Source organism: Cladophialophora immunda, assembly GCF_000835495.1.
Source record: "Cladophialophora immunda strain CBS 83496 unplaced genomic scaffold supercont1.5, whole genome shotgun sequence".
NCBI lineage: Eukaryota > Fungi > Ascomycota > Eurotiomycetes > Chaetothyriales > Herpotrichiellaceae > Cladophialophora > Cladophialophora immunda.
The window spans coordinates 4,136,178-4,162,422 of record NW_015622545.1 but is presented as its reverse complement, the minus strand read 5'-3'; the positions used below and the strand labels follow the sequence as shown (position 1 = coordinate 4,162,422).

Here is a 26,245-nt window from a genome sequence, read left to right as displayed (position 1 = left end):
GGTGGGCAGCCCCCGCGAACTCCCTTATCCGAGTGGCGCCAGCGACAACAGGCCAGTGCCGTAGGAGACGATTACAGAGGACACAAGAGCCATTGGCTGAAAGAGGCTGATTAGGTCTAGTCTCAAGTGTAGCAAAATACTCGCACATGCTGGTCCATGGATATCGCTGTCACCAATTCTGGCATCGTCGTCCCCGAGGGCAGCTTTTGGCACAAGCAAAGCGCAGAGAGCATGGAGGGTTTCTGGTCTCGAATCATTCGGGATCCGAATCACTGAGCTCCTCAAACCTGCCTTCATCATTTGCGACCTCCATCGGGTTCTGAACGTTCACCACCCCGGTCCGTTTGAGTCTCTCGAACAACACAAACATTCTTTCGGCCTCCCGTTCTTTTTCCTCTCTTGTCATTTCTGGCAGTTCAATCGGCTGCTCCTTGTCGAGCCTCTGGCCTGTAATGGGGTTGATCGGGACCTCGGTGGACGACTCGCCTGAAATATGCGACTTCTTCGCACTTTCTGGGATGGGGATCTTATGGGTCATCAAGTATCCTGCAGCGTAGCCATATCCCACATTTTTGACGTATTGATTGGCGTCCTTGTCGGAAAGCTCAAACATAAGCCCTGAAATTGCTTCAGACAAGTTCAACATCCCCGAAGACGTAGTCAGTCGCAGAAGCTGTGACGCAAACGAAGATGATTTCCCTAGGGGTTGGTCTCTTTCCTTATCGTCAGGCAAAAGCCGTGCCTTCATCATCTCACGGAGGTTGGGATCTGCAGTCTCATTGATATTTCTCAAGACCGTTAATAGAGGAACGGCAATCGTGTCCAGTTCCGTTGAAGAGTGCTCTTGGATGGCTTGTTCCAGGATCGTCATCAACTTGTCCACTGTCGGTTGCATCTCACTGGCTTTCACGGCCTCCGGCCCAATATCCAAGTTGGCCAAAGCGTTCACAAGGAGGCTTATCGGCGGCTGAAGCGCTGGCGACGGGATGTCTGAGAGGATGAGAAGGCGGAAGAGTTCGACGACAGCAGGTTGAAACTTTGTGAATTGATCGGTCTTGATACTCGTGGCATTGAAAAGAAGCTTGAGGGTTTCCATCAAGGCTAAAGTGCCCTGACCAACTGGGCTCTTTGGAGACTTGCTCGCCCCATCTGCGTGACGCGAAAGATGCTTCACGATGGCGTCCGCCAGATTGTGATCTGCTATCAAGGTCCTCATGTCAATGCTAGGTTCGTAAGTCAACAGGAACAATATCCGCGACAGCAGAAATTCGTCATCGTCGTCTGCTTCATGAAGTGCATCTGTTGCTTTCTTGTCGAGATCGGCTTTAAGTGAGGACTTTCGGGTTGCTGGAATCAAGAGGAGCGCGTTTGCTATGCATCTCAAGGCCTCTTGACGAACTGATCGAGAGAAATCGCCAAAACCATAGCTTCCCAGTGTCTTGATCCCATCGTCGTTGTAGACGTTGGATACATTATTGGCGTTGTGCCCCAAGACTTTCAGGGTGGCCAAGGTTTCTTCGAGTCGCTTCTGTTCGAGGGATTTGGTTTCCAGGTCCTTCGCTAGTAGGGTAAGCAAGGCTCTTGCCTCATTCTGCTGATTCTGGGTCGCCATAATAGAGGAGCATATGCGGTAAAGAAAGTTCCAGTGTCCGGCCCGAACCAGGAGAGAAATCCTTTGTTAGTCCATCAATACCCCTTCAAGGACCGAGATGGTAGGTGCTGCGGCGTAGGGAGTGTGGGACTTCATTCACTTGAAGTAACGATGTGTTGAGCACGTATGACATGACAAGACTGTGGAATGGTTCGACAATCTTCCATCTCCAGGGTTGGTCTTTGAGTGGCGTGAGTGGAGCTATCCCGCTTCAGTACTCGTTAGATCGTGCTGGTCAGGCTGAGCAAGGCCCACCAATCAGAGCCCCCAAGGCCTCCATTAAAACACGAGATCCGCGTCTCGACGCGTTCCATCAATGCAGCGAGGCTGGGCGTGTCCACAGCCCTTCGTCCTCTTTATCTTCCCCGGCTTTGAATGCTTCTTTGCACCTCTCCTGCAACAATCTGCGAGAATCTTTGAGTCATGAGCGACTGCAGGCGGTCTTTAGTACCATCACGTTCTTTTTTTTGTTGACACAGTGACTTGGCATCTCCGTGCAGCCTAATGCTGGTTCCTTGCCATCATGTCCATTCCTGATGTTCTTCCTTTGAGTCCACCCTCTACCTCTTCACGCCGTAAAGTGTTTTTCCCAGATCCGTCGCCCAAACCTACGAGCTCTCCAGACTCGCCCGCATCCTTCCCAGGCTCGTCGAACAAATCAAATCAAAAACGCGTGGGGTTTTCGATTGGTACACATTCTCGACATCCTTCCTCCGCAAGCCACCCACCCTCCAGTACAACTAGACCGATACCTCCTTCTTCGGGCTCTCAATCAGCTCTGAAGTCCATCCTCAAACCCTGCTCTGTTGATGGGCATACTGCACAAGCTGTGGATGGATCAAAAGACGCCAAACGCACAATGGGTGAAATGATGGAGAGCATCGTGCAACAACTGTCCCGTGACGACCGATCGTTGTCCCTTGACGCATATCAGACCCTATCTTCGGTCATCCGAGAGTACGACGACATACCCGAGGAGGATGTGCTGAAGGTCAAGATAAACACGATTATGAAATACATCAAACGAGATCTGCAGAAGCAACCCAGTCCCGACGAGCCGCCCATTGCTGGTACAAACCTGGTTACTCAAGCATTGAAGGTGCTCGTCATTTTTGTGTGGAATCGGGATTATTCCTCTTTATTGACCGACGAGTATCGCATTTTCGTCCTTGATCGGGCTATCCAGGTCATCTCTGAACATGCTGCGCCCAAGGGCGTGATCATTCACTACCTTCACCTTCTAGCAACCCAAAATTTCCGCCCAGTACTCGTCAACAACAGCCGTGTTACACGACTGCTTGAGGCGTTGAAGACTCTAACAGAACACGTGAAAGGAAATGGCGTGATTTCAGAGAGGATTTTGGTCTATCAGAAGCTCCTCGACCAAGCAAGGCCTACAATGAAAGCCAGGGCCAACCTATGGGTTGAGGAGCTGCTGACAGGCATGACGAATTTGTTGAAAGACGTGAGGACAAAGGCGATCGCCATGGGGCTGAAAGCATGCTCGGTATTTCCGGCGTCTTCTTCCATTTCAGCCACCATCAAGACTATCCTCGGCGCGGAGATCTCGCCTGGAAAGACGTTCAGCTCCGCCATGTGTCGCAGGCTTGAGAAGATGATCACAGTCAAGGAAGAAGGACTACAGGTGCCACAGATATGGACCATCGTACTCATGCTCAGCAATGGCGTTGAGGACCGAGACCCCAACGGCCCTTGGCCTCGTTTTGACAAGTGGCCACAGTTCATGGACTGGTTGAAAGTGATCCAGACATGCTTCAACTGCAGCGAGTCTGCAATCAAACAACAAGCCTACATGGCCTGGGATCGTTTCATCCACATCATCCAACCTCATCAAACCTCCGACAATTTGATGGCACTGCTTGCAAAGCCCCTTACTGCTCAAATGGAACGTCAGTCTATAGAACAGACAACCAAAGGCACTCGCCCAACCGCTGTTTCCAGTTATTGCACCTTACTCTATTATTCCTTCAGACCAGCAGCCACGCATAAGCAATACACGAGAGTCTGGAATGAATACATTGTTAAGGTTATGAGAAGCTCATTTTTTGAGAAAAGCACTGCCAATGCCGACATAGCGAGTCGCATTTTCATGTCATTGTTCTGGAACTCCAAAAAGAGCACGAAAGTCTGGAACGAGAAACGGGCTCTTGAAAATACTCGAGTCGAGCCGGAGGAGCTTCCCACAATTGACTGCAAATGGATTAGGGCAAAGTCCAAAGCGATTCTCGATATGTTTCAAGTTTTGATGCGATTCAGCTCCTGGGGCGCCTCAGGCCAATCTGACAGAGCATTCATTGCCATTGCCTGGTCACATTTTCTCAAAGCCCTGCGAGAGGCCAGCAGCAAAGAAATCAAACCATCACCTGAAACAGTCGATGCCATGACCAACGTGATCAATTGCTTAGGGTCCCTTTTTGAAGAGTGTTCAGGTCTTGCGGGAGCAGATCGAGCAGATGGCACTCACGAACTCAGCATAGCGCAAGTGCGACATTTGACTCTCGCTGCCGTCACTGAACTTGGGAATGATCTGATCAAGGCTGGACTTGAGACCAACTGCGACATCAAGAAGATGCTTGTCATCTTTGATACACTAGACTCTGTCATGCTAGAACTGAAGAAGAATGAAGAGGATTGCCACACTCGTGCGTCCTCTGAGGAACTGAAGAGCGAAATCCGAGCATTGTTCTGTCACTGCCAGGAACTTCTCGACTTCCTGAACGCCCGACTACTCCGAGACTTCCGACCAGAACAATCCGCTGATAAGAAGTCGTTGTTAATGTCTGGGATCAAACAGCTGGAGCAGAACCTCGGGAATATGCCTCGAGAACACGTCGTCCGCCTCATGAGACTGCTTCAGCCGACTCTTTCTGTGTTACTCAAGTGTGAGGAGCGCCACAGCAAGGTTTCTCCGGACGGACGCTGTACGGAGATAGTCACCCTCTCCGTGAATATCCTCTCTAAGTGTCCAGTTGAGACCATTGAGGAATTGGATGACATTTTTGCTGCTCTGTTCGAAAGCCCCAACAACTTCGTGCGGGACGAGGCGGTGACAATGTGGAACATGCGGTTCGGTCATTTGAGTTCAGTCACTATCGGCCTTCGTGTCTCTCAAGCCTTGCTCATGTTACGAAAAGCCGGCATTGACGTCCATGTCCCTGGCGATCTCATGCCTGGTGGAGAAATCATACCAAACGATACCACATTGCCCTCTGCAGCCAAGGAAGCAAATACTCCCACGTCCAGGCGTACATCACTAAGCCCCAACACGGACGTACATGGCGCTGGGCCCTCTCCGGAACTAGGGAGTCAGCACTTCGGGGATGATGTGGCCAGACAACCTGACCCGGTTTTCTCGAGCCCGGAAAGACGAACTTCACGACCCAGGCTGAGATATGATGACTCTCAGGTTCACTTTGTACCGATTGACTCGTCACCAACATGTGGACCTGATTCAGACTCACAGTGCCTGACAGAACATCAAAAAGAAGTTCGGGACCGGCAACGCTCTGAACCTGCCGTTGTGTTTCCCGATCTTCGATCGAGTCCGAGGCCACATAGCAGGGCTCAAAGTGTAAGCAACTGTGGCATTGCGCGGAAGGCAGCTGCCCTACCACAACGACCATCAACACCCACTTTGCCGACAGGTCATGATCAAGAACCCGAAATACCGGCATCTCCAACCCCTCGAGCCCGGCACGTTACAGATCATATAGGGGACATCGATGTACCTTCGTCACCACCGTCAATTCCAGGTAACCGTAATGGAGGGGAGATCACTTCTTCCCCACAACAAGTGGTTGCCCAGGATGGCCAAATAAGAATTGAGCTTGCCTTTGCGCCGCCGCAGGGTGCGTGTCAGCAGATGGCAGCAAAGGCAAATGACCTTTCACCAACGGAAGATGTAATGGGACAATTTTCCGCAGTGGGTGAACAACAGCCCATGGGCGCACAGAGGGATATCCACATGCAAGATCAAAGCACTGAAGAGGCTGTGAGGCTTCCTTCATCACCCATCAATTCGCTTGCAACGACCGCAGCCGCAAAGGGTGATGGTGCAGACTCGAGCCCAATGGCAAGACCTAGAACTGACAGTGACGAGATCGACATGCTTAGTGCCTCGCAACTGTCCCATGACCTTGACCAACATCTTAGCCAGGTAGTCGAGGATGAGGCTTTGCAACCCCTGGAGGAGCAGGGACAAGACAGCCAACCAATAGCTCAGGTGCGACGAACTCGCAAGCGCAAGTCGAACAGCCTGAGATTCACCTCGAGCAAGCGGAGGAGGTCACAATCTTCTTCACAGACGTCATCCCAACCAGTCGCCACGCACAGTTCCATGCACAATACACCAGAAGAAATAATGGACTGTATCGTGGTTGCTCCGTCGAGGGCAGTTCAAGCGATTGCAGCAGGACATCCGGCACGAACGGGCATTATTGAATCAACAAGTGCCCCAAAGCGTAGAAGGGGCCGACAACAGCGGAGGGCAGAGAATGTCAGTTCAGCTTCTCACTCGCCGATTCATCACCATGACACGATCAAGGTTATCGTGCCGGGAACTTTGGGCTCGAAGGAAGAGAGCAGACAAGAAAGTGTGCAAGTGACTTCAGCTTCGAGCGATGATGGGCACGCAGCAACGGAGGATCATCAGCTCAATGCGGGCGGTGATGAGGCAGCAGTCTCGATTGACGTGTTGGCTGACTCTAAGGAAAATGCTGAAGGAGGTACTCGGCCCAACATAAATGCTATGTTACAAAATGTGCTGAATCGGCTCAAGTCAACTGAGCCTGGAGATGTAGACTTGCGGACTTTGGATGATCTTTGCTTTCAGATTCGGTTCCAGGCTCAAGTGCTGGCTCAGCGCTAAGACGCTAAACAGTGAGCCAGGAGATTGTTGACTGGCAAAGACGTCGTGTACGGACATGGTAGAGAGCTACCTATTTGTGATGGGAATGCAAGATAGTGATATTGTATGGACAGGAGAGGTACAGGCTATTGATATTGGCTTGGACATGATAATGAGGATCCCATGCAAAGCAAACTGCGTCCCATATCAACGGGAACACTCTATCGCTGTCTTGCTATCACAGTTGGTGGTGGTGCTTGTCCCTTTTCCCCTTGGATATGCGGCTGAACGTTTGTCCTCCTGAGTCCTGGCACGTGACATAATTTGCGGAGATTCTGCTAAAGCCCGGGCTCCTTCAGCACGCCCATCCCCCCATTATTACCATTATTATGCATTGACTCCTTCGTCAAAACCACCCCGAAGCCCGAAGTCGCAGCTCATCGCACCTCTGACTCAACCACCCTCATCTCTCTCTCCTCATCCTCCATACTCGTATTCGCCCTGAACCTCGCGCCACCCTCCTTTGTCCTTGCGCCAGTCGCTCCCTTTTGGTGTGTGTTTCGTTCTGGATTTCAAGAGGAAGCAATAGAAAGGGGAGAAAAAAGAGAAGTACCGCAGCCATGGCCGCAACTATCAAAGCCATCAACGCGCGGATTCGCTCGAACAAGGTCCTCGACTATTTTTGTTCAACACGTACGTTTTGTCCCGGCAATGCCCTTTTTTTATGTATAAAGCACCACGTCCACTCTTCACGAAGGATATGCTTGTTCGCGCTGTCAGTGCGACAATCCTGGCATGTCGCCGAGCGGAAAAAAAGTGTTGAGCCGCGCCCAAAAAGAGAAGGGGAGCAAGACGAAGCAATCGCACAATACAAGCACATACACTCTGGGCTACATGGTACTGACTGAGGTTTCTGGGCAGATTTCTGGGGCCCAGCTTCGAATTTCGGCATCCCCATCGCCGCAGTGTTGGATACACAGAAGGATCCTGAGATGTAGGTCCACCCTCGTTTCTCATGTCGACATTTCCCTTTTGCACCTTCCATGCACATGGACTCGGGGACACACTGTTCTTGTCTGCTCCCTCCGTTTGATCACGACTACCATTCTCCGTTCCCCTCGTCCAAACCCCAGAGGCAGTGAGGAGATGTGACTAATCCTGTGTTTGACTGCAGTATCTCGGGACAATTCACAGCCGCGCTCACGGTATACTCGGGGACTTTCATGCGATATGCCCTTGCCGTGACACCGAAGAACTACTTGCTGTTCGCGTGCCACTTTGTGAACTTCAACGCACAGCTCACGCAGGGCTACCGGTGGTACGATTACTGGTAGTAAGTACATCCTTCTCCACATATCCTCCCCAGGTCCATGGCTTGCGTTGTGTTGTGTATCATTGTGCACGGCCCGGCATGCATTCGCCTCAGAGTATGCTCTGGGGAAATCGCCAAAGATCTCCGACCCCATGAAATTTGAGCATTTGAGCATATAAACTAACCCCGTGTGTTTTCAACTGTTATAGTGGCTCTGGCAAAGAACGCTGGGAAAAGATCCGGGCCGAGAATGCCAAAGCCGAGCTCGAGGGCACCGTCGACTCGATTGCCAGCCAGACGAAAGACAAAGTTCAGGGCGCTGTGGAGGAGGTGAAGAAGACGGTGTCGTAATTGAGGCAGACGTGTGATGGGGAGTGTCGGGCAGTGTGGATGGCTGTGGGAGAAAGGAAACAGGATTCTGCCTAATGCCTGGATGGTACGCAAACTGAGGTCCGCGGTTTTGGGTCACGGGCAACGACCGAGGAATCTTCTGCCCTGCGGTATTGTTTCGAAGTTGGTACACAGGAAATCCGCGGCGCTGTCCTTTCCTATGACAGCGCCGACTTCCCCCTGGATTGGATTGGAATGGACTGGAATGGAATGGGAGAAGTACAAAAAGAACTCGTTGTCCTTTTTTTTTTCTTCTGACGTTCGTCGCCTACGTAGGTACCTACATAGGTACGTTAAACCCTCTCAGCTCCGAGTCGGCGGAGGGGCACATTATATGTGGAAGAGAGCTCCTTGCCCCCATAGGACCTTAGCCTTATCTCGTCCGCAAGTTCCTGCCTGCGCACTCCGTCCGCCCTGTTTAGGGGGGGCAAAACGTCCAGCCCGCCCCGTGCTGGAGTCGCAATACCCTTTTTCCCCCTTCGTCGGACCTGAGGTCATCACCGTCATCCCGTCTCAGGGCGTAAATCGTAAAATACGGTAGTGGTCATGCACGTGACGTCTCCTCTCCCGTCGAAAAACGGTGGAGAAGGAACGACGAAAACCGCAGACGAGAAGCGAAAGAGAGGAGGAAAGGGGAAAGGGGGAGCTTGTGTCTATATCACCCCACTCGTACTCGCTATGCTCATATGTTTCTTACCTGGATGGGGAAAGAAGAAGAAGAAGAAGGACAGCAGGACGGGAGCCTTATCACATTGCTCCATGGGTACTAGACAAAGTGTCCTGTCTCGTCGAGATGGGATAGATTTGCGAATAGATAGACAGATAGACAGATAGATACTCTTGCTGGCATTCCCCATTCCCCCTCCTCCTCCTCCTCCTCCTCCTCCTCCTCCTCCGCCCTCGCTTTGTTTCTCCCGTCAACAGAAGTGGCCTAGATACAGATAAAGTACTACCCTCTGCTCGACCCATGGTTCCACTTTCTGGTGGTTTTGGTGATTTCGAACCTGGCTTCCCCCGAACACAGCCTACTTCATCCCACGGAAATCGGCATTTGTTTGTGGTTTGGTTTGCTTGCTTGCATGCATGCTTGCTTGCTCCGTCAATCAAACGGCCCTTCAACTTCACCATACACCTGACACAGACAGACACAGAACACACCACAAAGACCCATCTCGGCATCTCAGGCTAGTCTCCCCAACCCACCCACCCAACATCTCCCACGCAGCTTGACGAGTCCTAAGACCCCTTGGTGAAGTTCTGCCACATGCCGCCCAGAATACCCGGCTGGCCGGGCTTCTGGTCGGCCCAGCTGGCCTTGCGGTCGTCCTGGCTGTTGCGCTTCTGGCCCGTGAGACCCGCGAACTTTTCCGACGCGGAGGACTGTTATTTCAAGAGAAGAGATGTCAGTCGTCAGGTCAAATCGTATCCCCCCCAAAAAAGGAGTATCAAGTCTTTTGGGATGACAATGTCATGACTCATGACCATCTCGAATGCAAGATACACCCTATACTGCGGAACGGTGTGGGTGGATGGATGGATGGATGGATGGAGGGATGGAAAGAATGCAACTCACCCGTCTTCGCCCCGCGGCGCCAGAGCTGGCTGCGGGACCGGTGGCTTCCGCGGCGACCTTGGTTTCTTCCTTGAGCGCGCTGCCAGACGCAGAGCCCTGCGAGGACTGGCTGTTGCTGCGTGGCTTGTAGTTGTACTGCTTGAAAAACATGGTTGCTCGGTGTTGTGCAGGTCAAGGCTGAATGTGGGTCTGGATGTCAACAGCACGGGAAACCTTCTCCAAGTGCAATCGGTAGAAAAAGGCGATGTAGATACAGATCCTCCTCGAGCACTCGACGATGATTCTGAAGATGATGGGAGAGACACAGGTAGAGGTACTTATATCACTCTTCGACTAACGACAGCCTCGAAAGGGGCGAGTGTAGATCGATGCCGCGCAGATATGGTGACGTAGATGACAGAGGCGAGGGACGGATCAACGAGATGGAGCTCAAAAAAGCGGAACTGGGCTCAGCTGTGGATGTAAGTTGACCAGATGGATCACTGAGGCGGCCCCAAAGGCTCTTGTGATTGTGGACTGTCTGTCGAGGATTCGAAGTCTTGATCTGGCCGCTTTGATTTGTACAGAGGCGAGAGAATTCGAGACCGGGAAACCAAGAGGGCGATGGAGGGGTGTGGACGACCATTTATGTACCGGCAGGTCCAGACTGAGCCTGCATGACTTTTGGCATCTTATTCACCTTTTACCCCTCGTCCATAAGATAGCTCAGCCGAAGCTTTGTCTCGGCCGATCGAACCACCTGCGCACAACGATGGAGGAGAGGAGGTCGACTAATTGCAGCAGAGCAGTGGCGAGGGCCGTCGAGTAACCCTGGCACAACTCGCGTGCCACGTTCCCGGCTTTGGCGCTGTGAGGGACACGGACAGGAGCTGCAAGAGGACAGATAGGAGGGATATCAGGCCGACTCGACTCCCAGAAGGAGGTGCTAGGGGCCTGGTCAGCAATGCTCAGAGCTCTCATCCTGGCGCTGGGAACTCTCAGCAAGTTCAAGACTTGTTGGGCAACGGGCCAGTCAGAAGGCAGCAGCCCTCAGCTTGCAGAACGATGTCTCCCAATGAAACCAGGGGAATTGAAATCCGGGGCCTTGGTGGTGGGCTGTACCCCGCGCGCAATGGTGCAGACGAGTGGATTCAGCATGGACATGGTCAGCAGCCGTCGTGGGCCGTGGCCCCGTCATGCCCGCTTGAGGTCATAGTATAAACCTATTGCGCGACAGATACAAGAGGGAGTAAAGGACCGAGCGACGGAGACCAAAGGAAGGTGTCTGGTTGGCGCAGCCCAAAGACAACCGCCACCAACGCTGAGGAGTGAGGACCACGGGCATTTTCACATGTCTCCCACACACAGAAAGAGAGAGAAAGTCGCTTCTGGGTCATCAGCATACCTGTTGTGTATCATAGGAAGAAGCCCAGCCATCTCCTGGCAACTAGGAAATAACAATACGGTCCAATTCAGCCTTGCTTAGGCGATAATGAGGGATGCCCGCCCCGCCTGGCTTCCCTTCCCCGATACCAAACCCGATACTGACTTCCCAAGCAGTGCTAGCAGTCTTCCCGAACAGTCTGTGCAATTTAGGTCCCTGTCCTCAAGCCTTTTCACGCCTTTGCAATCTTGCAAATCAAGTCCGACCCAGCAACGGAATCCCCTTCCTTGACCAGGATCTCGCCAACTTTGCCAGAGTGTGGAGCGCTGATGACCATTTCCATCTTCATGGCGCTCAGCACTGCAATTGGGTCGCCTTTCTTGATGTCGTGTCCCTCTTTGGCTCGAACCTCCACCACCACTCCTGACATGGGCGCGCCCACTTGACTGCTGTCGCCCGGATCAGCCTTGGGCCGGCTCGTGTTCTCAACCGCAGCCTTGTTGTCATCGATGGTCACTTGCCGAACTTCACCATTCACCTCGTAGAACACCTCGCGTTGCCCAGTAGCTTCCGACAATGGTCCCACAGCCAGCAACTTCATGATCAGAACCTTGCCCTTTTCAAGTTCCACGTGGAACTCCTCGCCAATCTCCGGCTTGTTCAGGAAATATTTGGTCGGGAGCACTGACAGATCGCCATATTTGTCCACAAATTTGCGATAGTCCTCAAAGACCTTGGGATACATCACATAACTGGCGATATCCGTTTCGGCGCTAGTGTTGAATTTCTCCTTCAAGTCCTTCTTGATCTTGGGAAAGTCGATAGGGTCGAGGTACAGACCTGGTCTCTTGTCCATCTTGCGTCGACCACGGAGGACGTCGCTTCGCAGTGGTTCGGGAAATCCGCCGTATGGCTGACCCATGTACCCCTCGAAGAACTCCAGCACCGATTCTGGGAAGTCCAACTCCTTGGCTTTGGCCTTGACGCCCTCATAGTCCAATTTGTTGGACACCATGAATTGCGCCAGGTCGCCCACCACCTTGGAGGTGGGAGTGACTTTGACAATGTCTCCCAGAAGGTCGTTGGCCTGTTCATAAGCCTTCTTCGTCTCCAGCCATTGCGCGCCCAGGCCGAGTTGAGAGGCTTGGAAAATCAGGTTGGTCAGTTGTCCGCCCGGTATCTCATGTTCGTACACTTCGGGATCGGGCCCAGTCAAGCCAGCCTCGAATGGTGAGTAGAGCAATCTCAGCTGAGACCAATATTGGTCCAGTGCTCGCACGTTGTGGCCGTTGAGGCCTGGGTCATAGTCTGTGCCCTCAAGAGAAGCCAGAAGCGCTCCAACACTTGGCTGAGACGTCATACCCGACATAGAATCGGATGCCGTATCGACAGCGTCAGCGCCAGCCTCTGCGCAAGCAACGTACGTTGCAACCCCAGTGCCGGCCGAATCGTGGGTGTGGATATGGATCGGAAGGTCAGGGTACTTCTTGCGAATCGTGCCAACAAGTAGACGAGCAGCTTTGGGCTTCAGAACACCAGCCATGTCTTTGATTCCGAGAATGTGGGTTCCAATCTTGACAACTTTTTCCACCAGGTTCATGTAGTAGTCCAAGTTGTATTTCTTCTTGGGGTTCTATTGATGAAGTCAGTCAACGCTCAGAGAAGTCAACCAAAAATGACGAAAGGGTAGTGAGCAAACGAAGCACTAAGGGGGTCGTAAATCCAGCGGTCGTGAAAGCGATGCGGCATCCTCGTCGCAAGCGCTGCAGTATATCTCCAGGAGAGCTTCCTCCACCTCAGCAGAGAAGCCCAAGCGGTAATTTGTCCGAGTTCTCTGAGTACATATACGGCGTAGCAGACGACTTGACAATGTCGGTGGTCGAGTTGCCATTTTCAACGGACGAAAAGAAGTATAAAGTGCCGGAACGCAAACAAGGATGAACTTACGAGCACTATCAAATTGGTTAGTATCGAATCACAAAGGGGGAGAATTGAAGACTCGTACTGTCGCCTGAGTAGCAGATGGCGGCTTCCACAACACCGCCAGCTTCTTGAACAGCTCTCATGCCCACCTCCAGTTGGTCGATGTCGTTGAGGGCATCAAACACTCTGAAGATATCCATGCCGTTCTTCTTGGCCTGCTTGCAGAAATGATAAATGGCATTGTCAGGGAGTGACTTGTAGGCCACACCATTGGCTCCGCGGAGCAGCATCTGGAAGGGGATATTGGGGACCAGCTTTCTCATTTTGCGGAGTCGATCCCATGGATCCTCATACAAGAATCGCATGGCAACATCAAATGTGGCTCCGCCCCAACACTCCAAAGCCCACGCGTTGCTAAGAGCATGGCTGGTGTGTTTAGCGATGTTGCACAGGTCAACGGTGCGAACTCGTGTGGCCAAGAGAGACTGGTGCGCGTCACGCCAGGTAGTGTCCATGAGGAGACAACCCTTGTTTGTTCGAACTGCCTTGGCGAATGCGGCAGGTCCTTCTTTGTCGATGATGGACTTCCACCCCTTCGTGCACGGCTCTTCCACATTGATCTCTTTGCCATGCTTGTCAAGTAATGTGGGCATGATGATGTCGCCCTTGAATTTCGACTCTCCAATCTGGCCCTTGATGCTGCTTCCATTGACCGCAAGATCGCCGAGATACTGAAGGAGCTTCTGGGCTCGGTTCTGGCTGCCGATCAGTTTGAACAGCTCGGGAGTGTCGTCAATGAAAGTCGTCCAGCACGTGCCTTCGACGAACGTGGGGTGAGTCAAAAGCGAGGCCAAGAAGGGAATGTTGGTCTTGACACCGCGGATGCGGAACTCGACCAATGCTCGTAGCATCTTTCGGCGCACAATCTCGTAGGTCGACCCGTGGCAAGTGCATTTGACCAACATGGAATCGTAGTGAGGAGTGATGATAGCACCTGCAAATCCATTGCCACCGTCGAGACGGACGCCATTGCCTCCAGCCGATCGGTAGACCTCGATTTTGCCGGTATCTGGAGAGAATCCATGGGACGGATCTTCCGTGGTGATACGGCATTGGATGGCGAAACCGCGCGTTGAGATGCGGTCTTGCGTCAAGCCCAACTGCTCCAGGGAGGCACCAGCAGCGATTTGGATCTGAGCGGCGACGATATCAATGCCAGTGATCTCTTCGGTGATGGTGTGTTCGACTTGGATTCTGGGATTGATTTCGATGAAGTAATATCTGTTCTGCTGATCCACCAAGAACTCTGCAGTGCCTGCATTGCGATAGTTGACGGATTTAGCCAGTTTGACCGCATCATTGAGGATGGCATCCCGGACCTCGGATGGAAGATCTTTGGCGGGAGCCAGCTCAACGACTTTCTGGTGCCGTCTTTGAACGCTGCAGTCTCGCTCGTACAGATGGACAACATTGCCGTGGTTGTCGCCGAGCAGCTGGACTTCAATGTGCTTGGGCTTGTCCAAAAAGCGTTCGACGAAGACTGTGCCGTTGCCGAAGGCGGATTTTGCCTCCGAGGTAGCTCGCTCAAATGAATCCTTGAGGCTTTCTTGGTCTCGGACGACTCTCATGCCACGGCCACCTCCACCAAAAGCAGCTTTGATGATGATTGGAAAGCCATATTGGTCGGTGAATGCCTTGACTTCTTCAAACTTGGCGACTGGGCCTGGGGTTCCGGGCACGCATGGTACGTCGCATTTCATGGCCAGTCTTCGAGCTGAAACTTTGTCGCCGAGAGATTTAATGACTTGGTAAGAAGGACCGACGAAGATAATGCCGGCCTCTTCGACCTTTCGAGCAAACTCGGAGTTCTCGGACAAGAAACCATAGCCTGGATGAATCATCTGGACGCCGTGGGCCAGAGCAATCTTGATGATCTCGTCGCCAGCCAGGTAGGCACCAACGGGAGTGTACTGTCCTCGCTTGCCTATCATGTATGCTTCGTCCGCCTTTTGTCTGTGCATGCCCAGTCTGTCCTCGTAGCTGTAAACAGCCACGGTCTGGAGGGAGAGTTCGTGGGCAGTTCGGAAGATTCTGATGGGAATCTCGCCTCGATTGGCCACCAGGATCTTCTTGAGCTGCATAATGGACGAGTTGGCCCTCAGCCGCTGGTGGACCGAGTGCTCGAGGTGGTGGGATTGACCATCTTCGTGGTCTGCGTCAGTGCCAGTGGTCGCCATGGTTAAGGCTGGAGATGAAGCCTAGCTGCTGGCAAGGGCAGCTACTGGCAATCGAGCTCCTTGGAGCTTTGAGGGAACAACAATAAGGGTGGAAGAGGGGCCTGAGGAGGAAGAAATGGAGGGGGGATCAAATAGTCAATGGAGGGAAGCTGGGGTAGGTCAGTCAACGAGCTCTAGGGAGGGACGTTGTTTTTGTTGAATGAAGCGGCGTGGAGCCGGATGACAGGAGAAAAACAATAACTGTTACGTCGATGCCCAGGCGGGAAAAGATATGGTAGATTCAACCAGTGAATGAGGATCTGGGAGCTTCTGGTGTGGCAGCACCAACGGAGATGGTGGTGGGTAGATAAGCAGTGGGAGGGATTGGTGGGATGGCAGGAGGGTTTGGATATTGGCGGTGGGGATATGGGAACCAGCAGCAGTGGGCAGCAGGTGGCAGCAGCAGCAGCAGCAGCAAGCTGCTTCCCAGTGAATATTTTACTTGTAGAGCTCGGGAGGGGCAGCAGCAAGGAGAGCTTCACGCGCCCCCGAACAGCCTCGGATTCAGTGGGTGATGGAGGGGCGGGGAGGGAAGCCACGGTGTAGTTTCGGGTCCCAAGACAACCGATGCTGGCCGATAGGGACGCCGGGAGCCAGGGGATTTTCGAGGCTAGTTGACGCTGCCTGGGCTGCCACGGCTGCTAAACTGCTGCTAACTGCCCCCCCCTACCAGGCTACCACCAGATCCCAACTCGCTCTCCCAGTCGATCGTGTGGGGTCAGGCAAAGAGTCACAGTCTTCGACGTCGCCCATGCTCGCTGTGATGTCCTTGCCATGCTCTGAAAAGGGCAAGACATCCGAATTATCACCTTTCATCCACGGACATCTTTCCCCTCGTCCATCCAACCCCCCTGGTAAATCATCGCCGGTCTCAAGTTCAGTGGCGCCAGATGTTTCTTCTGTCTTCACCCAGCAACCTTGGAAGGCGGCCGAATCACGTCACGACTCACGAACCCCCTCGAGATCAAGCACTGCAGATAAGGCTTTGCTGAGCCGCCACCTGAGCCTCGCTCTCCCCCACATTGAAGATTCCAAGATTCTAAGATTCTAAGTGGGCAGATGCTAATCACGGGGCAGATAAAGTCCAGAGAAAGAGCGCAGGAATGGAGTTAGTCATCGCTGCTCGCTTATCTTCTCGTGCCCGTGATCAAACAGAATCCCATTCCTTTTTTCCTGCCCCCAGGAACAATCTCCGGTAACAGTACTCATGCCGCATGCCGCATGCCGCATGCCTCTTTCCGATTTCCGGAGAATAGGAAAGGAGCCCCGAGCGACACTCTACTTCACCAGCTACATCATACAAACATAGAGACCCATAGCCTCGGGAAAAGACATTCAGTAGTGGTACCTTTCTCCGGCAAGATCCTGCATTATTTTGAATTCTTTGTTTTCTCTCCTTCAGGTAATCCTCCCCGTACTGATTTCCACGATTTCCACACAGGCTCTTGTGGACTTCCCGATTTCTCCCTGACCTCGGATGTCCATTGGACTCGCCCGCGGTCCCTGTCCCCTTCATCGCATCCATCTGACCCGGCTATTCCCGGGGCTTGGTCACCTTTCGCGCTTTCCCACTTTCCCACTCACAAGGCTGCGTCGCTAGAATGCCCGAGGGAACCCGGTTGGTTGAGGGGTGATGCCATTCGTGTGGCCGTACCCCGTGGGTTGCGGTGCAACGGTCGCGGGCCCTTGCGTCAGCATGAGACGACTGCCGATGATCGGGGTATTGTCGTCGGTCTTTTGCTGACTGGCTTCGCGGGCTTTGCGTTCTTCATTGTCCTTCCGCAACTGCTCAATGGTTGCGGATTGCTGGCTCATGTAGCTAATCATGAACGGCATAGTGAAATCGTTGAGTCCGTGCCGCCACGAGATCTCCATCACTGTGTGGAGTGGAATTAGATCATAGCAGGCATAGAGCATGCCCACATAACACTCGCGGCTGCCAATGTCGACAAACTAGAAGAAATGTCAGTATGTGCGCTCCCACTCAGAAGGGATGCTACTCACGTATCTCAGAAGGTCTTCAACGACTTCGGGCTTGCTAGAAATCGCTGCTGTCTCGATCGCGTCGCGGAACAGCTTGTCCTGTTTAGATAGTGCAATGGACTTCTCCCATCGTTTGTTCTTGCGGTAGATTTGTGCCGCAATTTGCCGGAAGAACACCAACTCGTGCTTCTCGAGGCGCTGTGCAAGCTCCACTGCGTCATAGTTGTCGTAGTTCTCCACCGAGTCTTTCAAAGTCTTGTAATCCTCTTCTTCGATGAGCAGGTCATGGATGGCGTTGTTGACAACGCGCTTGTTCTGGCCTTGCACATTGAGCAAGAAGGGTTTGATGATGGGGATGTTATCCGACTTCTCAAACATACGCACCACTCGGTTGACATCAATGCGTGGCGTCAGAGCTTGCAACAGGTCGGTCAACAACAGTGGCTGTTCCTGCAGGTAATGGTTCAGCGCACGGTAGTAGATCTCCAGATTGGCCACTTTGACGATGATGTCCTTGAAGGAGTGGTGCTCCCAGGCATCAGCGGCACGTTCCATCATGGCCAATGCAGCGTTGTCCCACTCATCATAATGGCAGTATAAGAAGATCAGCTCCGGCCACAGATGTGCCTCTTCGCAGGCTCGAATCATCTTGGGAATATTGATGCGGGACCAGAAGAGCTTGAGATGTTCCATCACTCGGTCAGGATGATACTTCGATAAAGCGATGCCAAGCTCAGTGAACATGCCCATGTGTGCCCGTTCGAGACCGAGGCCGGCTTCCAACAAGGAAATGAGTTCCTCAAAGTAACCTTCGCGCTCATACTGTTTGACAAGATCTTGCAGCTCTTCAGCATGGACAATGAGGTTGAGACCACAGATCTGTGCAAGGCGGAATTCTTTCTTGGCGACGCACGCCTCGTTCACTTGCTTCCAGACCTTGACACTGTTCGCACGTCGAGCACAGTCAACGGCGTTTTGGTATTCTCCCAAGTGCACAAGGGTGGTGGCGAGTTTTGCCCAGTTGGAAACGCTGGTGAAGAAGATCTTCGCAGCTTGGTGATAACCCTCTTCGTAAGCCTTGTCACCAGATGCTTCTACATCGGCCACGTTGGCAGAACGCAAAAAGTCTTCAAGCTCGGGTAGTTGATCAAGTCGAGCATAGCAAAAAGCCAGCGCAGTATCGATGGCTGGTTCCCGCATTGTCTTCCTAGCCATTTTGAGATATTTGATGAGATCTTCATCCTTGCCGGCATGGGTAGCGGTCTCGATGACCTCATTGTAGTTGCTAGGATCTTGAGCCTTGATGTACGACTCAATAGCATCGCTCACTCTCAATCCGTCAAGTTCGGCTTTCGCAACCTTGCTCCAGACCTCAGGCAGATCCACCTTTTCTGCATACTCTTGGGCGCGATCGATGCTAACGATGTGATCGACAAGGACATTGGCAGCGGAGATGTGGTCATTGGTCTTGACGTATATCTCTAGAGCTTCCTCATAGAGACCTTGTTGGATACACATATTGGCAATCTCTTCAGTGTTGAATTCATTCAGGCGCTGAATGTAGTCCATAAGGCGACCCTTGTCCGCCTTAGCAGCTGTGAGCATGAGCAAGTTCTGTAGACTGCTGTTCTCGCTGAAAGGTGATGGCTCGAGGATGATCTTTTCGAGCAATTCAATGAGTTCGGCTGGAAGATCCGCGTCCAAGAACGCTTTGACAGCAACAGATACCTTGTCAGGTTCTGAACTCTCAGGAACTGCTGTGGCAATTACCTGGTCGATGAGAGACCTCCTATGGGTGTTGTTTTGAGCCAGAACGAAAGCCCATATCTCAGGGTCGGCGCGCTCCAAAAGATAGCGCGCTTGAGCGCGGAACATTGAGTTCTCGTTGGTTATGTTGATAAGCTCAATATCATTCTGGCCCTTGCGGTACGCAATATATGCCAAGTTGGGATCCCGCTTCTCGCAGTATTTACCTACTGTCAGAGTGTCGTACAGGTCATTTTCCTTGAGGAATTTCTCCGGATTGTTGTTGCTGTCTATTTTCATTGAGTTAGCAGGGATACCAATAATAATGAATGTAAACCATGGCAACGAAATCAAGGACGTATGCAACGCCAAAGCCGTCGAGCTCGCCACTTGGGCCATGTAGACATGCTTTTCCATGCGGCTATACTTGTCGAAAAGGCACTCTGGGAATCAAATATCCGCAAAGGGATGGAGAGAAAGCAGAGCAGGTACTGACCTATGTAAATCTTCGCCAGCGCATTGTAAAGCGCGGGTTGCTGGATTCCTGCTGCCAATGTGGCTTCAAGGAAAGGCAGCAAAATCTTCAGACGATTCTGAGTCTCGACTTCGCTGACCAACTCATCGATGGGGACAGCCGTAGGGTCGACCGACGCCAACAAGCTCTTGATGACTGATTCTTCACAGTCAAGAGCGAGCAATGCTCCGACGACTGCCGGTGTCCGTGCAGGATTGACTCGCTGAACATACACTTCGATGGACTTGTATTGCTGATTCCGGTAAAGATAGTTGACCAGATCCTTGACAAAGTTGAACCGATCGCAGACGATAATCAGTGGTAGCTGTTCCGCCAACCGAGCTTCGATGAGGAAGTTCTTGACACGTTCTGGGTTGTAGTGGTTATTCTCACGGCAGATTCTCTCGACTTCCTGGAATTGGCCCATAGTAACGGCCGCCTCGAGGTACTTGTAAACCACCTCTCCATCATCGCTGAGATTGACAATGCTGCCGAGGTAGTAGTAAAGACCCTCGGCGGTGCGATGCTTTTCGAATAGTGCAATCAAGCGGCTGGAGCCCAGAAGGTCGGAGAACTTAGTGGCAATCTGGATCACGGCCGCTAAGTTTTGTCGAATGTTGACCTTGAGCATCTCATCCAAGCAGTCCAGCGACTGTTCGACAGACATGCGGCCAAAATACTGTTGAAGCCATTCAGGGTTGAGCTTATCGGTTTGGACAATGATTCGCTTAATAGAAGCCGGATCGTCTGTATTTTCAAGGGCACGTTGTAAGAGACCAGCCTGTTCGCAAAGCCGAGCGATTCTAGGCTTGTCGTAGTAAGAGAACATCTCGTTCCCAAGAATGGCATCTGCGACTTGTGGTGCGTTGAGAAGGTTCATTTCTAAGAGTCGAGTCTGCAAGTTGCCTTGTTCGGGACGGTTCTCTTTGAGAGCATCGAGGAGGAACGCAGTGGCTTGCTGAACCATGTTTTGGGACATGAAAATATCAACAACTCTGTCGATATCAACCAGCGGGCCTCCCTCATTGTTGGCGAGCTGAGTAGCGAACTCCGCACCTTTCTCAGGGTTCGCACGGACGATATGTTGCAACAGGCTGGTGAAGTCTGGTTGATATCCGACCTCACGTGCATAAGGAAGGATCTCCTCAAATCGGCCGGTTTCTGCCAATGCTGCAACAACCTTTGGTGGAACGTTGGACTCACGATAAATCCTCAGAGCCAATTCAAGGTCGTGCAGTCGGACAATATCGCCGAGTTCTTCTGAGGATTCTAATTTGCCCTCACTCATCCACTTGTCGAGAAGATTCTTACGATTTTGTGCAAGGACCGGCTTTATCAGTTCCACACTTTCGTATTTGTTCAGTTTGCCTTTGTCGAGGAGTTTGCCAAAGTATTGCAGAATGACAGAAAGCTGTCCAGCTTGTTGAGGAGCACTTTTGAATCGATTGATCGTCTCGGGAGTCCGCAAAAACCCGCGGGGAGAGTTAGCTGCGACTTCGGCAGCTTCTGAGTAGTTACCCTGGGCAAAGAGGGTTTCAAACTGCTGCTGATAGAGGTTGTCGGCACCCGGCAAGCCCGCTCTCGCGGCCAACTTCACAGCCAGGGTCGCGTTGGCGGGGTTTTGGAGCAGATATGGGATGATGGTGTTCTCATCAACGCTGACCGAGAGAACCTGACCTTTTCGATTGATCCCAACAATGCCGGCGGATTCAGAGTCGGGGGTCGTGATGAAGATCGTCTCGCTCGAAATACGATTCATGAAGATGCACGTGGCTGTCTCGAGATCATACAGGTGGATGAAGCCGTACTTGGTGATCATGTAGATGATGCTGTACTTCTTCGAGATTTGCATGGCAACAGGGAAGTCATTGACCGCCTCGTCGGGGAAGTAGACGTCGACTGCCTTCTTGACCCACCGCGCATTGTTCTCATTGTGATCAATCTCCACAACATGGAGCTTGCCTTGGCCAGCAGCATTTCGGACCGCGAAGGTGAAAAGTTTGTAAGGGGCAGGATTACCCTCTGCGTGGAAGGTGCCGAAGGCAGCAGCATGGCCCTCGATGGGCTGCGATATCCCACGATTACGTGAGTACAGCTGCATTGTACCGGCGACTCGTCCTTCTCTTTGAGAAATGCCAACTATCACCATCCATTGCTCATCGTCGTTGACGCGATAATTGATGATTTGGCATCCATTGAGATTGGCATTTCGCTCGAACATCTTGACTGGAGCAGACTGGGTAGGGTCGAACACGTCCCAATGGTAGACGGAGGTGTCGGTAACCAATCCCAGACTTTTTTCGTTGTACCACTTCCAGAAGACAACGTCCTCATTCATGATTGTAGATTTCAGCTTGGATTTGGCCGCGAGGTCGAAGACTTGGATTGTTCTGCCCTGCGCCTTGAGGGCCAGTATCTCGCGGTTGAAGTGCATGATGGCACTGTCGGCGCTGATAGCGCGTTTGATGACTTCATTGTTGTTCTTGAGATTTACAATTATGACCTGAGGTTTGTCCTGCTCATTAAGTTTCTGCCGTACGCAGACGTAGTGATCCGATTCTAGTGTCTGTGCAGAATGTCAGCGCCGGGTTGGGTGGAAGGAGTCGGACATGTACTCACACAGGTATTGAAGGATATAGAGGCTGGCTGAAAGTGGGAAAACGTGTCAGTAGATACTATAGATGCAAGGTAGGAAAATTGATCAGATCGCGCATATGCCAGCACTCAGGCTGAACTGCGCCTGCGATCCAGGGAGCGTGCCCTTACCGCGATGTCGAGATTCGTTAACTATGAGAAGTTAGTCAGGAATCAGCACAAGTTGCGAGTGCTATGAACAGACCTGAACCAGTTCAGTGAACCGAATGGGAAGCGCCATGATTGCGACCGGCCTCCTTGCGGCCTCATGCACTCTGGGGAAAAGTATTGATCGCTCGCTGGATGGCCGACGAAATGACTGAGAAATCCACGGACTCAAAGGAGTGTAGAAAGAAGGGGGGAGAGAGGAACGGGCAACAGGAACAAGACCACGAGAAGTGTGGCGTGGTGAGTGGAAGAAGGGAATTGAAGGGTAATCGATTCAATTGTTGATGAGCTCCTGGAAAGTAGAGACACCTTTTGAGAAAGTGAGCGGATCTTCTGGAGTCGCAATCCAGAAGCAGGAAGGTCCGTCGTGGTGGCTTGGGACTGTTGTTGATTCGTTAAACGGCAGGGTGCCTGCCAGCTGCAACCTTGGGGGCGGCTTTGTCACGTGGCAGTGCCTAGTTGCGAGCTTGAGTGGCTTGTTACCAGCTGGGAGGCACATGGCGCATGCCTGTGCATGCCTATTGAACCGCTTTCGTCATTACCTGGCTATTTTATTTTCCCAGAGCTTTGGCCTTACCGTTCACTGCAGCGTCACTCTTAACCCTAGATCATACCTTGTTCACCACGCTCGTTCCAAGGAATGATTGCGCGTAGACTGAATACTTCTTTGAGCAGACATCTGTTGTCGCCGCTTGGTTTTCAATATCCAACACCCTTCACACGCTGCTATTCAGCACCTCCGCCATCCGCATCTACAGCCAAACCTGCCTCGAAACCAAGTCCTGTGGGCAAACATCGACCAGGGGGCCAGGGCGACAGACTACGGTTTTTCCCTTTCTTCATTCTATTTCTTGCTAGCAGCGGGTCCTACTTTCTGTTGGTCAAGAAACGAACAGAATCTCAGACGAACGTCTCCAGCGAGTCCCGACGAAAAGCACACACCGAGCGGTAGTGACGAAAAGGCTGGTTTCCAATGGCCACCCCTGCTATAGATCCCACGTCTGGCACTTCCCCTCTGGCTCAGCCAGAAGCGCCACTCGCCTCAGCGAACATCTCTCCAGCATTCGATCCACAAGAGGTTACTGTCGTATATGTCCTAGGAGGACCTGGCTCCGGCAAGGGTACACAGTCCGCCAATCTAGTCCGAGATTACGGCTTTGTACATCTTTCTGCAGGCGATCTCCTGAGAGAAGAGCAGAACACTGAGGGCAGTGAATATGGCCAGCTGATCAAAGATTATATCAAAGAGGGCCTCATCGTCCCAATGGAGATTACGGTCAAGCTACTGGAAAATGCCATGCGCTCAAAACTAGGGAGCGACGGGACCGGGAAATTCTTGATCGACGGATTTCCCAGAAAAATGGACCAAGCCGTTTTCTTCGAAGAGTCAGTCTGCCCCTCGAAGTGCACCCTGTTTCTCGACTGTCCCGAGGAGGTCATGAGAGAACGATTATTGAATAGAGGGAAGACGAGTGGGCGAGCAGACGACAATGAGGAAAGCATCATCAAGAGATTCCGGACATTCGTCGAAACAAGTATGCCAGTGGTGGACATGTTCGAGAAGGAGGGCAGAGTCGTTAAAGTCTCGTCAGTTGGGCGGGTCAAAGATGTCTACGAGAATGTGGTGAAAGGGCTAGCAGATATGGGAATCCATCCCTCGAAATGAGACACTGCTCACTTCCCAGTTAGCATCGAGATCTCTCCTCGTTCCATGCACAGCAGCGGCGTTGAACTGCTCCAAGTAGGCCATTCTTACGCTGTGATCAAAGATACCTTGGCTTGGCCCATGATGCTATTTGCAATAATTGGCTTGATGCTTCTGACAACTTGAATTATCAATCCTCATCGCTACTACTCTCACTCTGCTCGCTCTCTCCTTCCCCGTCGAATCCCAGGAACTCCTCATCTTCCCCTCCAAGCTCATCCTCATCGTCGATATCCTGAGGAGGCAACATGACGAAGGCCTTCAGGCAGGTGATCCTGTTACCTGTCTCATACGCCCCGATCACTGTTCCGGCCTGGATCGGTTTCTTGCTCTTCAAAGCGGCCAACACCTCGGACAGCAACAAGAGTATAACGCGGATCGTCCCGTCACTGCTCGCCGTAACAATGGCGATGTCTTTTTGGCCGTGGGCATTAGCGGGAAGGAAGAGCAGCTCAAAATCTTTGATACGCGTCGTGAGCCCTGCCGTTTTCCCACCAACTGTTGCGACAAGAGCGGCGTCCGGAATGGATGCGGGGGCGGTCCGGTCATTGTTGTTTGTTCCATTCGACGGAAGCGGCGGGACTGCGTCTGTATCATAGAAGAGTATCCGACCATCTTCGGTCGAGACTGCGAGCAGTGTAGTGGGCGCACCTTCGCTTGAGTCAGAAAGTATGGTTTGATAGCAAATCTGATGTAACTTGGTAAGGGGCTCTGGCAGAACCCTGCATTTGGGTTTCGAGTCTTCCCCAAATACCACCACTCCACGCTCGAATGCAACAGCAAACTCGCTGCCGTTGGGATTCCACCGTATTCGTCTACCCTCGCCACTGCTATACTTGCTCTCGCGAACACTCTGCAAGATCTCGCGGCCGAAATTGAGGACCCCGGCTTTCTTTCCAGTCACAAGGTTCCACAACCGCATACATCTCTCGCCTCGACCGACGCTCAACATGAGCTTTAAGCTAGGATGGACAGAGAAGTCATTGATCCCAGCGGGAGTGGCGCCTGGTGGTGCAGTGTCTCCACTGGGTTGACCTTGGGCTTTGGGTCGTGGTGCTTTTATTGTGGATACTACCGTTAAATCTTTCAAACGAGTGACGGCAATAGTGTTGTCTTCTGATCCAGAGAGCAGTTTCGATCGTGTGGGAAAGTGCAAGGCCGTGACATGGGAGGAATGCTGAAGGAGCGTGCCGAGCTCTCTATTCATGGGATTTTCTGAGATGGTGTTCTTGCCTAGAGAGGGCATGGGTGGAAGTCTCCCGTTGTCGGCGACTGGCGAGGCGGAAAGGCTGAAGACGTTGACCTTTTCATCTGAGCCCCCGGTGGCCAGGTAGACGCCCTGGGTCTCAGAAGAACCGGGTTCCGGCAAAGGTGATAGAGCTAGACATTTGATTGCGGATGCATGTGCATTGAATAGGAAAGAGTCTGCAAATTGTACCGACGGAGAAGAGGCCCGTGACGACAGGTCCGAGATGGATGCGGTGATGCCATGCAGAACTCGTTCATACGAGCCTGCAACGATTTGGATGACGGGTAAAGTGGTCTTGACATCCACATGCCCGTTGGTTTTGGTGATCTTCGCAGCAGTGTTCTCGTCGCTTGTAGGCTTGACCGTTCCTTTCGAAGTGCTGGCGGCCTTGGGGCCGTTTTCTCGTTTTCTTTTGGCCATAGGAGGAGCTTTTAGCGGACTAACTCGTAAATTTGTAAATTTGGAGAAGGACAAGCCATGGACGATGGCAGTGGCTTGAGCAACACTGCACGAGGACGCAGCACAAGTTTTGGTGTCTCAGGACCAGGAATACTCCCTCGAGCAAAAAGAGAGAGAGCCACGGGAAGATAACACAATTTGGTCTCCTAATATGGCATTGTACCTGAATTTGCGAAATCCGCTGTGCAGTAAAGAACCAGCAATAAAGGTGAAGGGGAAATTTTACTAGTGTGGTGTTTAGCAAATCGCTGCGCCCCCCCAAAATCTCTGAGAAAATTGGCGGTGGTGGACTGTGGTGGACATGGTGGTGATGGCGTTGGGTGGTGGTCGTGGTGGTCTCCCCTCTCAGTGCCCCCCCTGCCTGAAAAAGAATCCCAGGAGGTGGAATAGGCTGCTTTCCCTCCCTCCGTGCACTCCCCCCGCCCGAGCAAG

At 52.3% G+C, this 26,245-nt stretch overlaps 8 protein-coding genes across 8 annotated transcripts; 3 read left to right on the top strand and 5 right to left on the bottom strand.

Moving 5' to 3' along the window:
- Positions 1-63: 63 nt before the first annotated feature.
- On the bottom strand, positions 64-1,794 carry PV07_09534 (uncharacterized protein). Its single transcript, XM_016396800.1, has one exon. The coding sequence runs from the start codon at positions 1,610-1,612 to the stop codon at positions 254-256; it is 1,359 nt and encodes a 452-aa protein (XP_016246656.1). The 5' UTR covers positions 1,613-1,794; the 3' UTR covers positions 64-253.
- A 236-nt stretch (positions 1,795-2,030) lies between these two features.
- Positions 2,031-6,717, top strand: PV07_09533 (uncharacterized protein). The gene has a single exon (XM_016396799.1). The coding sequence runs from the start codon at positions 2,175-2,177 to the stop codon at positions 6,537-6,539; it is 4,365 nt and encodes a 1,454-aa protein (XP_016246655.1). The 5' UTR covers positions 2,031-2,174; the 3' UTR covers positions 6,540-6,717.
- Positions 6,718-6,908: 191 nt separating this feature from the next.
- On the top strand, positions 6,909-8,632 carry PV07_09532 (uncharacterized protein). Its single transcript, XM_016396798.1, has 4 exons — positions 6,909-7,211; positions 7,440-7,512; positions 7,693-7,851; positions 8,040-8,632. Exons 1-4 carry the CDS (start codon positions 7,139-7,141, stop codon positions 8,179-8,181), a joined length of 447 nt encoding a protein of 148 aa, XP_016246654.1. The 5' UTR covers positions 6,909-7,138; the 3' UTR covers positions 8,182-8,632.
- A 1,483-nt stretch (positions 8,633-10,115) lies between these two features.
- PV07_09531 (uncharacterized protein) lies at positions 10,116-10,418 on the bottom strand (the record flags this gene model as incomplete). The annotated part of the gene is made up of 1 exon (XM_016396797.1): positions 10,116-10,418. The coding sequence occupies one exon, from the start codon at positions 10,416-10,418 to the stop codon at positions 10,116-10,118; it is 303 nt and encodes a 100-aa protein (XP_016246653.1).
- A 553-nt stretch (positions 10,419-10,971) lies between these two features.
- Positions 10,972-15,763, bottom strand: PV07_09530 (pyruvate carboxylase). The gene is made up of 3 exons (XM_016396796.1): positions 13,162-15,763; positions 13,104-13,108; positions 10,972-12,789 (listed from the first exon to the last, which is right to left on the bottom strand). The coding sequence occupies exons 1-3, from the start codon at positions 15,314-15,316 to the stop codon at positions 11,389-11,391; spliced, it is 3,561 nt and encodes a 1,186-aa protein (XP_016246652.1). The 5' UTR covers positions 15,317-15,763; the 3' UTR covers positions 10,972-11,388.
- Positions 15,764-16,377: 614 nt separating this feature from the next.
- PV07_09529 (uncharacterized protein) lies at positions 16,378-22,721 on the bottom strand. The gene is made up of 6 exons (XM_016396795.1): positions 22,438-22,721; positions 22,365-22,385; positions 22,218-22,244; positions 19,581-22,164; positions 17,360-19,374; positions 16,378-17,308 (listed from the first exon to the last, which is right to left on the bottom strand). Exons 1-6 carry the CDS (start codon positions 22,471-22,473, stop codon positions 16,952-16,954), a joined length of 5,040 nt encoding a protein of 1,679 aa, XP_016246651.1. The 5' UTR covers positions 22,474-22,721; the 3' UTR covers positions 16,378-16,951.
- A 215-nt stretch (positions 22,722-22,936) lies between these two features.
- Positions 22,937-24,686, top strand: PV07_09528 (uncharacterized protein). Its single transcript, XM_016396794.1, has one exon. The coding sequence runs from the start codon at positions 23,374-23,376 to the stop codon at positions 24,064-24,066; it is 693 nt and encodes a 230-aa protein (XP_016246650.1). The 5' UTR covers positions 22,937-23,373; the 3' UTR covers positions 24,067-24,686.
- On the bottom strand, positions 24,071-26,028 carry PV07_09527 (uncharacterized protein). Its single transcript, XM_016396793.1, has one exon. The coding sequence runs from the start codon at positions 25,772-25,774 to the stop codon at positions 24,236-24,238; it is 1,539 nt and encodes a 512-aa protein (XP_016246649.1). The 5' UTR covers positions 25,775-26,028; the 3' UTR covers positions 24,071-24,235.
- Positions 26,029-26,245: the final 217 nt, after the last annotated feature.